Source organism: Zootoca vivipara, chromosome 7 (assembly GCF_965207765.1).
Source record: "Zootoca vivipara chromosome 7, rZooViv2.hap1.1, whole genome shotgun sequence".
Taxonomy (NCBI): domain Eukaryota; kingdom Metazoa; phylum Chordata; class Lepidosauria; order Squamata; family Lacertidae; genus Zootoca; species Zootoca vivipara.
The window spans coordinates 14,579,800-14,597,227 of NC_142590.1; the positions used below are offsets into that span (position 1 = coordinate 14,579,800).

A 17,428-nucleotide genomic window follows, 5' to 3' on the forward strand; every position below is an offset into this window, starting at 1 on the left:
CTGTGTGCGCATGTGTTTTGTGAAACACAGGGAAATATTTAAAAAATAGCATTAAATCTGCTGTTATTAAATAGCATTAAGGAAATGGCGCAGGAGCAAAATTCTACTCTGGTATTCAGATTTCCAACCAGATTTAAACCAGTAAAAAACTAAACGGATGCCACAATTCCAAAACAGTTACAGAATCACATTGTTTAATTGTATTTGTCCCTAATTAAATAACTGGAAGCCAATGTATCTTTCTGGATAGGACTTGCCAAGAATTTGTATGAATACACCATCAAACAGTCAGGTAAGCAAATCAAACTTGAAAGGGGCTTTGGATAAAATAAGATTAGCTGTTCTGCTGCAACATTAGTAGAAGGAACAGAAATGGCATGTTTTCTTAAGTCTAACAGCAAAGCTTGACTTGTGGCAAACACAAGTGGCAAAAGCCAATATCAATGGCTTAGGGCAAATTCAAATCTTTCTTATTCATTTAAAGCATTTATGTCCTGCCTTTACTTAAAAAAAAGAAAGAAAGCTCACACTGGCTAACAAAAGGAAGTTAAAAATAAATAAAACCAAAATGACTAAAGGCAGCGAGAAAAAGGAAAAGATTACAAATCCAAATACCTTTATTGGCATTACGAATTAAAACATTTCAAAACACTAGGATAAATTTAAAAGGGACAGGAGTGAGGCTGTCGAGGATCACAAGGGGCTCGGTTGTTCCGCTTCACCCTTTCTGTTCCCTAGAGGAATGATTCATTAAGAACCCTTCCGGGTAGGATGGAGGTTAAAAAAGAAGCCACTGGGGCAGTAATGTCCTTCCCTACCCGCTAGGAGGAATCTCATTTGGCTTTCTCTTGGAGCCGTGGGTCGCAGGTCCAATACCTTGCTCAGCATCTGTTTGCAGAGTCTGCTGTGCAAAGGGCAGTCCAAAAGAATATGGTCCAGTGAATCTGGTACTCCCTGATTACAGGCACACAGGTGGGCTTGATAAGGAATTTGCAAGTGGTCACTGTGGAGGGGAAAGCATGTAGTCGGGAGCACAAAAGCTCTTCGATGGGAAAGAAATAGTAGGTCTTTTTAGGGAATTGGCACAAAATCCGTAAGATGTAGTTATGCCTAGGGCCTCCGGAAAACAGGGTCTCTGCGTGTGAGGGGACAAACGCTGCTTTTCGTGGTCATAAAGCCTCTGCTTGATTGTTTGGAGTATGTAGCTAGGAAAAGGTTTAAAAGGCAGATTCGTCCAGCAACACACAGAGACCAACACTGCAAGCGAGAACACAAATTGTGCAGGCTCTTAAATCTATTCATTTTCCAAAAAGCACCCTAAGAAGGAAGGTTTTGGCATCCTTAGAAGGAAGATTCTAAGCTGAGCTTAGAATCCAAAGCCCACCCATCACAGCAGTTGTGGAAGCAATCTTATTTTTTTAAAATAATTATTTTTATTAAGGATTTTATATCAAGAAAAACAGAAACATCGGCAATCCACCACACCCAACTCTCCATCCCACCCACCTCTTTCCCCCCTTCCTCATAATGTCTCAACAAGTAAAATTGATGTGTAAAAATGATGCATGAGCAATCTTATTTTTACACCCCTTTCCGAATGTTCCTGGTCCTCTCCATCAGCATCACACACCAAGTTCTCTATTAGTTTCTTCCCCTCCCCTATTAAACACTTGAAAACAAGAGAGACCAAAATTACTTTCAGGAAAGAATGGAACAAATGGCTTTGAAAAGAATTCCCATGCAGCTGCCTTTAACAAAAGATGAACTACATAGCCACTAATTTTCGCAAGCCTGACATACAACATTTTTCAATAGGGAGACTATCGAATAGTATGCAAATTGGGATAATGAGCAGCAGAATAGATTCAGAAGTTTTTTTGTGTGTGTGCTACTAGCAGCCAAAACATACCTAACACTTCATTTACTAGCAGGGTTACTGGCTTCTTATCTTTTACTATATCCTCATTATAGAGAGAGACAGACATACTGCTGCTTAGCAACTTCTCGGTTTATTGGGCTACATTTCTTATAATGCGGCCTATTAAGCTCCCACCATGCTGCCTCTCATACAAAGCATTAAAAATGCTCTTGTGAAGGGTACATTCGATTACATGTTTTGCAGGGAGAAAAGTACATCTTTGTGGTTGCTTGGCTTTGGGGTTATTATAGGATAAAATTCCTGTGATTATGTTTAAGGGACAGGTTTTTTGGGTACAAGTTCGCCGTGTAGCACATAGAACATGACAAAAACTGTGTTTCTTGAATCTTGGACTGCATTTGAACACTGATTTTTTTTTTAAAGCACCATTTCTCTCCCAAAATATAGAGAAACTGTTTCTTTCTACTTTTTTCTTTCAAATTGATTTGGGGTAATTAATACACCCCCCCCCCAAAAAAATAGTTTCTAGGCACAAATCCATAGTAGATTCCCAGGGAAATGGAAGTGTGATTACTAACTATTCAAAAAAAGGAGACAATTTCAGGTTCATAGAGGTCACCTACTCCTCTTAATAATGTGATCCTGTACATGACTAACTCAAGAGTAAGCACCACTGTTTTCAATGGTATTCCCAGGTAAGAACATAGAGCAGGAATGGGAACCTGTGGTCTTTTGGACTCCCAACTTCCCCACCTACAGTGGTACCTTGGTTCTCAAACTTAATCCGTTCCGGAAGCCCGTTCCAAGAAACAAAGCGTTCCAAAACCAAGGTGCACCTTTCCCATAGAAAGTAATGCAAAAAGGATTAATACATTCCAGACTTAAAAAACAAACCCTAAAACAGCAATTTAACATGAATTTTACTATCTAATGAGACCACTGATGCATAAAATGAAAGCAATAAACAATTTACTGCGGTCACACAATCAATCAATCAATCACTAGCTGAACTGGGTTGCACATAGTCACAAAAACAAAACAAAACAAAAAAAGAGCCGCAAAACCAAAAACAAAAATAAATAGCAAAAACAGAAAGAGTCCTCAGCGTAACACTCAAACCAGAAGCGTAGCACTCAAACCGGAGCATGTTCAGCTTCCGAATAAAGTTTGCAAACCCGAACATTTATTTTCAGGATTGCAGTGTTTGGATTCCAAGTTGTTTGAGTACCAAAGCATTCCAAAACCAAGGTACCACTCTTTTTGTTATTGTCATTCTGTTCTCAAGGAAAACTAACCCCATCCACCTTCAATGTATTAGCAGCACTGTGGGATGTCAGTCTTCTTTGACCCTCATCACCAAAGATGAAATCACACTCAAGGTATTTTAGTGTGAATGTGATAAATATGTTTATTATACAGGCACTACATGTTAGGGAGTCGTGACGGCTGGCAGTTTGCTAAAGGTAAAGGTAAAGGTAAAGGGACCCCTGAGCGTTAGCTCCAGTCATGGACGACTCTGGGATTGCGGCGCTCATCTTGCTCTATAGGCCGAGGGAGCTGGCGTTTGTCCGCAGACAGCTTCCAGGTCATGTGGCCAGCATGACTAAGCACACAGAAACGGCGTTTACCTTCCCGCCAGAGCGGTACCTATTTATCTACTTGTACTGCGTGCTTTCAAACTGCTAGGTTGGCAAGAGCAGGGACCGAGCAACGGGAGCTCACCCCGTTGCGGGGATTTGAACCGCCGACCTTCCGATCAGCAAGCCCTAGGCTCTGGGGTTTAACCCACAGCACCACAGCTCGCTATTCAGTGGTAAACTCAGGTTTGCCTGTGCAGAGTACAGGTGTACTTTCCCTAAGGCAATTCCACTAATTCAGATGAAACCAAATTAACTAATTATATACAGTGGTACCTCAGGTTACAGACGCTTCGGGTTACGTGTTTTCAGATTGCGTACCCTGGGAAACCCGTAAGTACTGGAAAGGGTGACTTCCGGGTTTTGCCGCTTGTGCATGCGAAGCGCTAAATCGTGCTTCGTGCATGCGCAGAAGTGCCAAATTGCGTCACGCGCGTGTGCAGACGCAGCACTGCGGGATATGAACGCTGTGGGTTGTGGACGTGCCTCCGTCATGGATTACGTCCTTAACCCGAGGTTCCACTGTATAGACCCACAGAAACAGTTTTGAAAGCAAAATACAACAAGAATACAGAGAAAATAAAAAGAAAGTCCAGAGAAATTTTGGACCAGTAAAATTCAAAACTGATTTGCTAATCCTTAGAATTACAAGCATGGTTTTTTGACACTGTTAGGAGAAATGGCTATCCCAAACGATGTAAGATTTCAAGCAACTCCTGCCTTCCATTTTGCCTGTAGCAGTTATTAATGAAGATAAAAATAATGTAACAAACTGCAAAGGAAGGGGGGGGGATAAATAAATAATAGCACCAATATTTTTGACCTACTTAGCTCTTAGCAGATCCTGATCCTTCAGCGCAGAACCTTGAAGATAGATAACTCTTTGGGACCACATTGGAATCTGGAGCACTCTTCGAACCTGAGCATCCATCTCAGTGGGGCATAATATGACAACATAGTAGTCCTGCAAAAACACAGGTGAGAAGGAACAGAGGAAGAGCAAAAGAGAATGCTATGTGGATATATTTTTTGTCAGTGGAACACTGTTTTGTTTTTTAAAGCTTTTAGTAGAGAAAAATCGGGTGGTGGGAAAGGAACATTTATGACAGGTAATTTATTTTAACTTTCAGGTTCTCTTTAAAAAAAAAGGAAACGAAAGGAAATGTTCCCATGCTATTTAGTTCCACAGCGATTTCACTGATGCTAAAGCTGCCCAGCAAGATATGAAAGTAGAAAGCTATGCACCACGCTGTGATGAATTCAAATCACTTCCCAAAGCAAAGTGTTGTGTTTTTTTAAGCATTGCATGCCATGGAAAACAATCTGTGGTTCTGCAGAAGAAAACATGAGTTTTACATGTTTCCAGACGTCTCATCATTCCAAAATAAAAATAGAAATCGGTATGGGCGCTAAACAAGCTCCAGAAACCCCAACAAGAGGAAATGTTGGGTGCTCTATCGGTTTTGAACATCTGGGACAACATAGCTTTTCATCAATGCTGCTTGACTTTTGATTTACCTAAAGCTGCTGGTCTAGTGAAGCTGGCCAAGATGAACATTTCAAGTCATGCCTGAACTAAATGTTTTAGAAGATAGTCTGCAGGAGATTTCTGCCTCAACTGATATTCTGATCTGCTTGGATTACCTGTAGCCTAGGATGAGCATAGAATTCGTTTAGGAAATCCATGAGCAGGTCAATCTTAAGAGAACTGACACACAGCACCACATGTTTTTCTGTCTGAGCTCTGTGTCGACTATAATTTCCACCTGATTTTTGTCTTTCCATCCACAAATAAGCGAGCTGTTCAAACTGCAAAAAAAAAAAATATGGGAAAAAATGGAAAGGTAAGAGTGATTTATGTATATTTCAATGCAAATGTCAAATATGTAGATCCCCTGGAGCCAACAGAGCAGACACAGCGAGACCTTATGGTCCAGTTGCCTAGAAACTTTTATTTGTGGTATTTTAATCTCATGATTTATGGCTCATTCACATATGCGAATCACACATTGATTTCAGCACTCAGTGAATGATAGTCATGCATGGAAGAACTGTCAGCAAGAGTTATAATATATGTGTTATGAGAAAGCAAAAAGCAAATCCAAAACCACGGGTTTATAGGCTCCCTTCACAGTCAAGCTTCTAAGTTATGCAAAGGTAGGACTTCGGGCAGAGGATTGGGCAATAGCCTAATCTACTTGCATTTGGAAAGCCAGAATTTTTGATACGGTTTTCCGACTGCATTCTGAAGAAATACAATCCTTGAAATGAAAGATATGTTTCCAAATGTGAAGAGCGGCTCTGATAGGAGAGGCAAGATTGTGGGGTGAAATGTCTTGAGCCACAGAGCACAGTGTGCATGCTTGCCCAAGGCTAAATCATAAAGAACTGCAAATGATGCCAGGAGTTTATTATGCTGTTATGGGTTTCTAATACAGTAGTGCCATGGAAGTCGAATGAAATCTGTTCCGGAAGTCCGTCCGACTTTCGAAATGTTCGGAAACCAAAGCGCAGCTTCCAATTGGAAGCCGCAGAAGCCCCGTCGGACGTTTGGGTTCCGAAGAACGTTCGCAAACTGGAACACTCACTTCCGGGTTTCTGGCGTTTGGGAGCCAAGACGTCCAAGTATCAAGCCGTTTGGGATCCAAGGTACAACTGTACTGAACAAATCCTCATCATTGAGCAAATATCATCAACAAGGACAACCATCAAAATGCCCGGGGTTTATAACTTGCAATGACTGGCAGCGCGACTTCATGTGTTTGTGCCTTGTGTGCAGAAACACACAGTGAACTCCTTATTGGTTCAAAGGCTACAATTGCACAATACAGTTAAAGCAGTATCATACCACTTTAAACAGTCATGGCTTCCCTCAAAGAATCCCTCAAACCATTTTATTGCCTTCATTACTGTAAGCTGATTTGAGAGCTTTTGCTGAAGAATAGCCAACAAATATCCTACATGAATAAAAGTAATTAATTGGTTGACTGTGGTTGACAGCTCCCATTCCCCCAGTCTTGTGCGGAGTGGGGAATATTATACCTGCATTTTATGTTAAAGATGAAATAAACATTGAACATTGCAACCCTATTGAAGTTTTTTTTAAAAAAAAAAATAACTGTTTACAATCAGTATCAAATTTCTGAGCTCAGTGCATCATTCTGTGTGGATGCAATGAGTTTATGTTTTAATCACATTCCACATTTTTACTGCCATTGTCGAATGACTCTTGATGCCTTCGGCTAAGCAATAAAGATCTGGATGGAAATTGAAACCGACCAGAGATGTGTTTGCAAAATAAATAAATAAATAAATAAAAAAGGAAGTGAGTGTGTGAGTGGGGTGGGGTTTCAGGTTAGGAGTGAGGAGTGAGCGAGGAATCAGCAACACACACAAATACACATTCTGCTTCTGAAATAGGTATTTTTGGTTCCCCGTCCAGTCTCTCTTAAACAAAAACCAACAAAAAAACCAAGAAATACAGAATACAAGTTAAATACATTTTAATTCATTAAATACCTCTCAGTAACAGCAATTAATTTCCTCCAAAAGTAAGGTATAGGATCTAGGGATTTAACTAGCCAAGGTACACTCAGAGTAGACCAAGTGAAATCAGTGGGCATGATAGGTAATTTATTGATTTCAAGGGGGCTGCATGGAATATGATTTAGTTGCATACATCCGTAGATGCTTCACTAGAACAAAGACCAAAGCTCAGTCATCCCACGCAGATGTGAAATATGTATTCAGTGCTTGTTTCAATGTCAACAGAAACCTTCTTCAGTAAATAGGAAACACCAGAAAAACTGATGCTTTGTACGTAAATGGAAGAGTACGTATATGGCTATTTTGAAAAGATGGTGTGAAATGGACATTTCAGTTTTAACAATGCATCCCTATTTACCCCACCCCTTTTTATAATGAGGAGGAAAATTACCTGTATTGGCAACACCACAAGGGCAACACAGATCATAATGACAACGAGCAGTTTTGAAGGCCAGATCTTGGGAGTAACATCCCCAAAGCCCACAGTGGAAAATGTCACTATGCAGAAATAAAGGGAGTCAAAGAGTGTCAGCTTGTTTCCTGCTCGTTCCAGATGTTGAATTCCACAAATACTATGTAAAGAAAAGAATGAATAAAAACAAAAACAACACCTGTAACTAGGGGTAAATACATACTAGGATAATTATGCTCGGAAGGGGATCAAGCATCGAACTTGGCACACATCGAAATACACTTGTTGTCAACATAATAATATTTCACAATTCACAAACATGGCAGAAAACTTTGGTTCCTCCTTTCCTTTTCTACCCCTCCTGGCTATTAGAAGAACTTGTAGCCAGGAACTGCTCCAGAATGTCAGTATTTTGCAGGACGGATTCATGTTCTGTGTGTTCTTTAAAAGTGAGTTCTGGGTGTCTTTAAAACTCATGTATTTCAATATTAACACATTTTCCTTTTACCCCTTTATCTCAAAAGCTGATAGACACATTAGAATCGCTAGGATCTGCTAAGCAGCTGAAATAAAAGTTGTACAATTTTCTCCCCCATTCCTGATATTTTCTGTTAGAGAAATTGCATGGAGAACTTGTTGCATTACAGCCATGTTTAGGGATTTAAACGACCATATTTTGTTAATCAACGCTGTGAATTTGACTGTGCAGAGAAGAAATGCTATTATTATCAGCTTATGTCCCTTGTTCACTTAGGTAGGATTGTGTGGTCCCAGTGGCAAGACCAGGTGAGTGAAAATTACCAGGTGAGTAAAAATTACCAGGTTCTGAAGACTAGCTGCCAGGGCTTTTAAACTTGGACACAGAATGGGCATGGATATGGATTTGACAAGCAAATGCAATTAGCCAACTTGCCTCATTCCTAGGTTCTACATGCTGTATTTATGCTTAAAGTAGAGAACATCAGGTGCTGCATACACAATAAATGGAAATAAATTCTTCAAATGAACTTTATTTGAATTACCTAACTTTGACACTGCAACTGTTAGTGAATTTCATGTATTAAGATGAATATGCAAAAGGACTGATACACATGTATAATAACACACTACCCAAAGGGGAATCACAATGACTTGTGGCTAAATGAACAAACTGCTTCTGTAAGAAAAGGGTTAAGAGGTGATATGAAAGCTCTGCAGAGAATTGTTTCGTACAAGCAAGCCATTATGCTTGCTGGGTGACGCACATGTGCTTGCGGTTCAAGGACCCACCCCACCCCCCACCCCGCGAGAAATAAAGATGCCAGTGACACATGAATTTAAGTTAATGGGTAAAATAAGGCCACAACTTTATTGGTTAGAGCAAGTGAGAGGTATTGGCTTAGGCATTGGACACACAAGCAAGCATGACTCCCTCCGCTCAGCAGGGAGTCATATAAGGTTAACACCCACTGGGAGGAGCCTGTTGATGCAAATACAACTGGAAGCTTCCCCTGATGTCACCGGGGGTCATGCCATGGCCCTAGCCACCAGCAGGGCATCGGACGGGGTCCACAACCGCCAGATCCCTTTAATGGGATACTCCCTAGAAGAGGAGGGTTGGATGATGGCCACAACCAGTCCTCATACACACCAGACAACTCCATATTCCAATGCCTAAAAGCCAATACCAAAGTTGTGACGAATTGCTATGAGGTAGGCGGAAAAACCAAGAGGCTGGTGCCAATTAGCCAAATGGATTTAAAAAAAAAACTCCTACCAGGCCCCTTGGGCAACCAAGGCAACCAACCAAAGTCCATAGCAAGGTCAAACCAAACACACAAAAGGAGAGACCTAAAGGGAGGGAGGGTGGGCGGGAGATCCGATGGGATGCAGCAGCACAAAGAGGATTTGAATGCTGCCACGCCGCCTTAAATGCAGGAAAACCATATTGGCCAGCCAGAGGCTGGGCGCGGCAGTGTGGATAGGTTGTAGCAGGGGGCCGAAACACGACCCCCTACTTAGTGCGGAAAGCGGATCCCGTCCGCAAAGTCTCCCCTCTGGCAAAGAGGAGAGATCTTGTAAGAAATCCTTACAAAGAAATGTAATTTTACCAGTAATAATACTGGCATATGGTGTTCTGCTCTCCATGGCATATGGATCAGTCCTATATGTTATACATATGGCATATGTTGTGCAGACAGACTATAATTCAGGGAGAGCATGCATGTTTCATGCAGAAGGACCAATGTTCAATCCCAAGCATCTTCTGTTAATGGTAAAGGTAAAGGTAAAGATGGGTGGTGCTGTGGTCTAAACCACTCCCCCCATTGCACCCAAGTCTACTACTGCCTCCCTGGATCCTTCCAGTGTCCCCCAGGGGGTGGTATCACCCACTTTGGGAAGCACTGTGTTAAAGGATCAGGTAGCAACAGACACAGAAAGACCACATCCAAATAATGGGACCGCCACATGCAGTCTTGATGGTACTATTTCAGCAGGAAACATTTTCCCGAGCACGCAGGATTTGTTCACTGAATGCTGTTTGGATTGGAAATATGCAATGCACTACCAAGAGGCAGCTTATGTCTGATCAAGATTATGATGGCTCACTGACTTTGCCCACAGCATAAAATTAGGCAGTATTCAGATTCTAGTGTGTGTATATAGAAATTCATTCAAGCCTGCAGCATACTTCATATTCCCACCCGTCTCCCCATCTTATCCCCAGGAAGTCCATTTATTGGAAGGGAATTCAAGCATGGCAAACTTGGATCAAAAGGCTTGCATTTATACCATATCCCAACATTTACATAAGCAATTCTGGAGACAAGTCAAGGTTTGATACCTATGGCAGAAATACTTCTTTTGTTGTCATTTCCTCAATAATACTAATTTATGCTCATTTTTTAATTGTTCTTTCCCCCCCAAAAAACAATTTATGCTCAGTGTTCTGCCATATTCTCTCTCAGCTGTGGATGCGCCCATTACACTCAGATTGACCTTGGGCAGAGTTAACAGGTCTTTTCATAAATTTCAGAAGACCATGACTGCCAGGTTCTCTCTGGGCTGTGAATATACCCAATTCAGACTCAATTGACCTTAGGCAAAGTTATCAGGACTTTTCATAAATGTTAGCAGGCTATGGCTGAAGCAGATTTATTCTTTTGTATATCCCAAGATAGATGGTCTCAGTATACTGTAGGATAAACTCTTTCAGTGCCGCAGCTTGGGGGGGGGGGGAGTTATGCTAAGCTACCATCGGTGCTATTTTTCTAGAAAAAGAGGTGCTGGAACTCACCATGAACACCTTCCTTGTTCTCTTAGAGGGGAAACAGAGCCCACCAGAGAGGTGCCAGAACTGAGTTGCGGTGAGTTCTGGCTCAAAAAAAAAGCCCTGGCTCAGAGGGAATGAGAGCTTCTTAACCAATTTTGTGACAGCCAAGAGAAACTAACTGGTAAGCTTAATCATTATATGTAACAGGTAGGTAGCCATGTTGGTCTGATGTAGTCAAAACAAAACAAAAAATAAAAAATAAAATTCCTTCCAGTAGCACCTTAGAGACCAACTAAGTTTGTCATAGGTATGAGCTTTCATGTGCATGCACACTTCTTCAGATACACTGGTGTAAGGGTCTGGTGACTTATGTTTCAGTGTATCTGAAGAAGTGTGCATGCACACGAAAGCTCATACCTATGACAAACTTAGTTGGTCTCTAAGGTGCTACTGGAAGGAATTTTTATTTTTATTTTTTATTTTGTTTTCATTATATGTAAGTCCTCTTAAATTCAGTGGAGCGTACTCCTAGGTAAGAGGGGTTAGGATTGCAGATTTAAACCGGGGGGGGGGGGACGACGACGACTGTGGGTATTTCTATAATCCTAGTTACAAACCAGTATCAGATTAGGCAGTGGTTGAAGAGAAGAAAACTGTAGTGAAGTAAGAGGTCTGAAAAGAGAGGGAGAGAGGAAGTGAGAAACTAGGGAATGCAATGAAAATGTCGCTGAGGGACTGGCTCATGTTACCTAATCGCCAAAGAAACCACTTAACCTGAGCCAAACTCATACAACACCATAAGGACAAACACATGGGTCACACCTGCAGAAAACCCTACTGTGAAAGGTAAAAGGTAAAGGATCCCTGGATGGTTAAGTCCAGTCAAAGGGGGCTGCGACGCTCATCTCGCTTTCAGGCCGAGGGAGCCGGCGTCTGTCCACAGAAAGCTTTCCAGGTCATGTGGCCAGCAGGACTAAACTGCTTCTGGGGCAATGAAACACCGTGATGGAAACCAGAGTGCACGGAAATACTGTTTACCTTCCTGCCACCATCGCTACCTATTTATCTACTTGCACTGGCATGCTTTCGAACTGCTAGGGTGGCAAGAGCTGGGACAGAGCAAAGGGAGCTCACTCCGTCGCAGGGATCGGCAAGCCAAAGAGGCTCAGTGGTTTAGACCACAGCGCCACCCACGTCCCCGTGAAAGAAGGTGAAATTAAGGTGAAGGGATCTGTGCAAGTGGCCCTGCTGTGTCATTCCGACATATAGACACTCGTCTGAGGAGAATGGGATCTTGCAATGGAACTTTCCTACATCACCGGCATAATGTGATGAAGACCCGGGTTGCCTGTAGATTACTACTATTTAATCTGATTTTTAGATAATGTCTAGAAATTATTCCACCTAATAACAAACTTGACAGATCCTGAAGCTGAGGCTCCAATACTTTAGCCGTCTCATGAGAAGAGAAGACTCCATGGAAAAGACCCTGATGTTGGGAAAGATTGAGGGCACAAGGAGAAGGGGACAACAGAGGACGAGGTGGTTGGACAGTGTTCTCGAAGCTACTAACATGAGTTTGACCAAACTGTGGGAGGCAGTGGAAAACAGGAGTGCCTGGTGTGCTCTGGTCCATGGGGTCATGAAGAGACAGACACTAAATGACTAAACAACAATAACAGACTTGGGGAGTTAAGTGCCAACAGTTTGGAAACTAATGTAGCAACCCCCAAAATAAGGTTGTGATTTCTATAAATTCAGCAAAGTATTTGTGTTTTATAAAGAAAAGAAAAAAGGCTTTGATGGTCCAGGATTCTATGGCCTATGGAATTTGAGGGCACCATGACAAGAAAACTCTAGAGTATTGCATTTCATTTCATGATCTTGAAAGGAACCTTCTTGAATGTTTAAGACAGAATGGGGAAGTCTTTCTGTTTGTACCCAAATAACAGCCAATGCAAACATTACCTCAGAAGTAGGGCTGTAAACAAGGCTTTTTTTTATTTATTTAATGTGGGCAGAGTTCCAAATGGCTCTGGTGACATTTCTGTCTTCTTCCTCTGGGAATCCTCCTGATCGTATCCAAGAGACAACTCCCTAGTTGGCGTTAGTAATGGTACTTTCATGTACAGCCACCAGCTGCCCATATTCATAGGCAAGGGTGAGCTGCTAGCAAATTCACACACACACTTCCGTTGTCTCTTGTAGCTGATTTTCCCTTAAAGGTTTTGGGAACTGAAAGAGCAGCAAGAAACATGTGCTCAGAAAAAAGCCTGCAGCTTCCCCATGTAATGTGTTATACATGTAGCATGGCTCTCAGGAGCATGTGCAGAAATTTAAAAATTGGTTATTCAAAATTATGGCTCAAGTTCCAACAAAATATAGCAGAGTGAGAGATGGAACTATAGGGCTTCCCATAAGCTCTGCTGAGTGAATAGCAACTTTTGGTTTCTCCTCTCTTTTCCATTACAGTTGGTTGATAAGGGACCACTGTAGCTGTAGAATTGGTGTTTGGGTTTGCTGTTTTCCTCCTCCCTCCCAATTCCTTTTCCTCTTGCATTCAGTCTGTTAGATTGTGAGCCTGTGGGTATGTACCATCTTGTTATTGATATATGTAAGCTGCTTTAACTAAATCACAGTAGATAAAAAGATTGAAATGATAACTCAAGTCTGTATACTGTTCTTTCCTGTTTATTATTATTATTATTATTATTATTATTATTATTATTATTATGCTGCTAGGAATATAGATGTCCTGGAAAGAGAGAAGATTTAACTCAGTGTTATAGTAACCTTTGTCCCCTAAGGCAAGGGCAAAAAAATCCAACAGAACTGCAGTTATCACCCAGAAGGGGAAGAGGGAAGAATGATACCAATAACCTCTTAAAATAATCACATTCACAAACTACCTGAACTTTGGAGCATTGAGTCATTATTTACCGAAATCTTTATCTAGTTCCCGTAAAGAGGTATTTTCATTCTGTATTGACTCCAAACCTCTTGCCAATCTTTTTCTTTTGCAAGTACATCTTTCCTAAGTGTAAGATTAAAAAAACGTATTGGGGGGGGGAGAGAAATTGGAGTTCTTCCTCAATGACAGGAAATAAGACAAAGGGGGAGGGCGTTAAAACTAGAAGGCTTACTAAATCTCTGCAGTAAAGCATGAGACTCTGAATGTCAAGGGTCATGGGCTCAAGGCCCACATTGGGCAAAATATTCCTGCATTGCAGGGGGTTGGACACGATGGCTCTCGTGGTCCCTGCCAACTCTACCATTCTATGAAATGTGCAACTCAGAGCGAGAAAAGGAATGCCACAGAGACAGAAAATAAGAACATAGCCGAATCAGAATGTACTGCCTGCTTACAAAAGTTATTAAAAAAGGTCACTTGAGTAAAAGATGCTTTCAGAAGAAATTGCCACACCTGCAAATGCCATACTGAATGGTTCTGAACCAATTTCTAGTGATGCTTTATGACGATCCAAAAGGTCTAACAGACATGTGTCAACACAAATACTCTTTGTTTCTATTGGCAGGAGCAGATGATGAGAGAATTACCTGGATCAGAAAATAAGTTTTGTGCAGCTCGTAATGATTGGAAACAATGCAAAACTAACATTATTTCCCCTCGAAGTTCTTCCGAAGCTCAGAATGGAAAACACATTTCTACACATGAGCACAGTGTGCTTTGGCTTCAAGAGTAAATAAATATTTTAGTCAAAGTCCTGGACACCAGTTTCCGCTGACATATAGCTAAGCAAATAAGTTTGTGGTGGTAGGATACTCAAGACTCCAGGGACCATGAGGGAACAAACAAAATGTGCATCCCATGATCTGGACTAACAATATACCTTTCATTAGAAGCTCCACAAACTATCTCCTAACCTATGTTCTATCTCATGTCTTCCTGTAAGCTATAGTTTGGCTTACAATAAGATCTCTCTCTCTCTCTCTCTCTCTCTCTCTCTCTCTCTCTCTCTCTCTCTCTCTCTCTCTCTCTCATACACACACACACACACACACACACACAGGTTTTCCTCTTGCACTACTTGGTTTTAATTGATACAGAGACTTCTGGAAGGTGACATTTCTTCTTTTGCCTGCTGAGAACATTCCCAAATTGTGGTCTCTATTCCTACATGAGTAAAAGAATTCAGAATTCTGTTCCAGAACTGGTTGCCTCTCCTAGTAACAGTCAGTTTACAATGGGATATGAGTTCAGGCCTTGGGATCAAATGTTCCCATTCATAGGAAGCTGAGCGAGACTGTGGTGGCTGGATTGCTTATCATGTAAGCTATTGCTTTTTGAAACCCCCTTTTTTACATGAGTATTAAAATTTGCAAGAGCTCTGTGGCATGACCCATACGTACAAACATATTTCTGCAGCTCTAATTTGTCTCATTTCTACCTCTCTTCCACCAAAAAGAGAAAGGCATAAGGATTATGGGAAACTGGAAAAATCACGTGCACATCCCACATACAGAAACAACTGGATCATATTTGATCATCTTTGTGTGATGAAGACTGAACCATGTCTGTGAATTGCAAGCCCACCCTTTCATTTCAGCACATGTAGACTAGTGTGGGAAAGGGAGCACGTCTGAAATGAGTCCTTATCATTCATTTGCATGACCAGGTGGTGACAGCCCCAGCCCCCAGGGATCATAAGGAAGGAATAAAGACTCTGACAATGTCATATGGAATTAAAATTAGGCCACAACTTTATTAAACTTCCAAATGTAGGAAGACCTTGGCTTAGGCCCTGGGCGTGTATCCCTCCCAGCCCCCCAGCTGGGGGGAACTGGGGCTCATCAGGGAAAATGCACCCGTGCCTGAGTCCAGGGGGACATCTGGGTGGTGAACGTAGTCTGTTCCCAGCTTTTCGCCTATCCAGGTGTTCACCCTTGGCTGACCTATGCTGGTGTCCTGGGTGAGCGCTGCCTGCAAGGGTGCCGGGAGCTAGTCGAACCAGAGCCTATGCAACCACTCACTTTCTGTTATCAATAATTTGGCCTAAATTCTGCCAAAAAGCAAAACTAAAATTTGAGTCAAGTGTGAATTTATTTAGGGGGGAGGTCTCTGGGTCTGAACACACAAAGTGCTGTTCCCACAAAGCCTTCTTCAATATCTGTTACTAAGCATATTAAGGAAGATGGCAAAATCGTTTTCTTGCTTCGGGGAACCTGGATGTTCAGTGATTGCCTTCAGATGATAGCCAAGTTTTCTCTCATCCTCAGAGCTTGGACAAATGATCTCTTCACTGATGAAATTACTCACAACCACTCTTCCTTAAGTGGAGATCTTCAAAGCTAACAGCGATCTATGAAATATCTTGATATTGAAAATGCTTATCTGAAAGTTAGAGTGATGGGAAACAAGGAGCAATTTCTACTGCATCCCATGCAGCTCTCCACACTTGGCACTCCAGGTCTGAAACGTACAAAAATAAAAGACGCCGCACTTGCAAAATGTTCTCTAGCCCGGGAGATGTTCTGATAAAAAGAACATCCGCAACGTTCTGTTGGGCACTCGAGCCCTGCAATTTGGAGAACGTCCTCAAGATAAGGGATATCGGTGACAGCCTTCACTGTGACTGTTCAATCTCTTTGCTGTGTCAGACAAGGGTCTATTTCAGTGTGAATCATCCAGTCACAGCTTCAATGGACAGGCTGTTAATCCAGCCCTTGGCTTTTGTTTAGATTGTTAGTGCAGTGATTGAATATGATCCAGCTAAATTTAGTCCTGATGAAAGCAACTTGTGGAAAACTTGATAGTTTTTCAGAGGAGACGGTCACAAGCAACTGTTATCCAGATTTGTGGACTTGGTGTGCAGCTGTCACATCTGTTTGTTGCTATAGGATTGGTCAGCTCTTCGTCCTGGTGCAAAGGCCATGTACACATTAGTGTTTACTCCAGCTCCAGTGTGCTTCCTCCACCGGTGTTTGAAGCCGAGTGCACATGCCGTTAGACACCATCCATGTGCATTCTGTAGTTTTTTGAGAAATCCTTCTGTTTGATGCATTTCTCCTTAAACCAGGTTCCATTGGATATGAAAACACACGCTGCACTTAAGCTGAGGGTGTATGTTCGAGACAGTGGCTGCACATATGCAGATAGCAGCACAGGTGGAGATGAGAGCTTCTTTGAATAGGAGGTGTCAGGGAGCCAGCCAGCAATAAATCACACTGCGTATGTGAAGTTAATTCTTTATTAGAAGACGCAGGGCCTGCTCTGGGGAGGCAGGCCTAATGAGCACAGCAACTCTTCTCAGTAGGTCTTGCTCCTATGAGGCAGTTGTGCTTCGAGACCTCCAACCATCCCCAAAAAATGAAGGCACAGTGACATGGGATTTTAGTTTAAGTTACTGGGCAAAATTTAGGCCACGACGTTATTGAATACAGAATGTGAGTGGTATTGGCTTAGGCATTGGAATCATCCAAGCTACAGTGGTACCTCGACTTATGAACGACTTCAACAACCAAATTTTTCGACTTACGAATGGGGCAAATGGCCACACGCTTACAAATTATTCGACATCCGAACGGAAACCGCGGCAGTTTTAGATAGGGTTTTTTCGACTTACGAATTTTTAAGATGGGATTGCTTCGACTTACGAATTTTTCCGTTTCCAATGCATTCCTATGGGAAATCGAGTTTCCAATGGCGGTTTTCGACTTGCGAATTTTTCGACCTATGAAAG

The 17,428-nt window shown here is 41.9% G+C and overlaps 1 protein-coding gene across 4 annotated transcripts in view; it reads right to left on the minus strand.

Moving 5' to 3' along the window:
- KCNT2 (potassium sodium-activated channel subfamily T member 2) overlaps nucleotides 1-17,428 on the minus strand; it is a 208,484-nt gene that overhangs the window by 74,154 nt on the left and 116,902 nt on the right. For all 4 annotated transcript variants that reach the window (XM_088673737.1, XM_035123140.3, XM_088673736.1 and 1 more), the window contains 3 exons: nucleotides 7,454-7,634; nucleotides 5,161-5,325; nucleotides 4,344-4,480 (listed from right to left, as the gene is read on the minus strand). In XM_088673737.1, coding sequence (XP_088529863.1) covers nucleotides 4,344-4,480; nucleotides 5,161-5,325; nucleotides 7,454-7,634 — 483 coding nt within the window. The remainder of the gene's footprint in view (nucleotides 1-4,343; nucleotides 4,481-5,160; nucleotides 5,326-7,453; nucleotides 7,635-17,428) is intronic.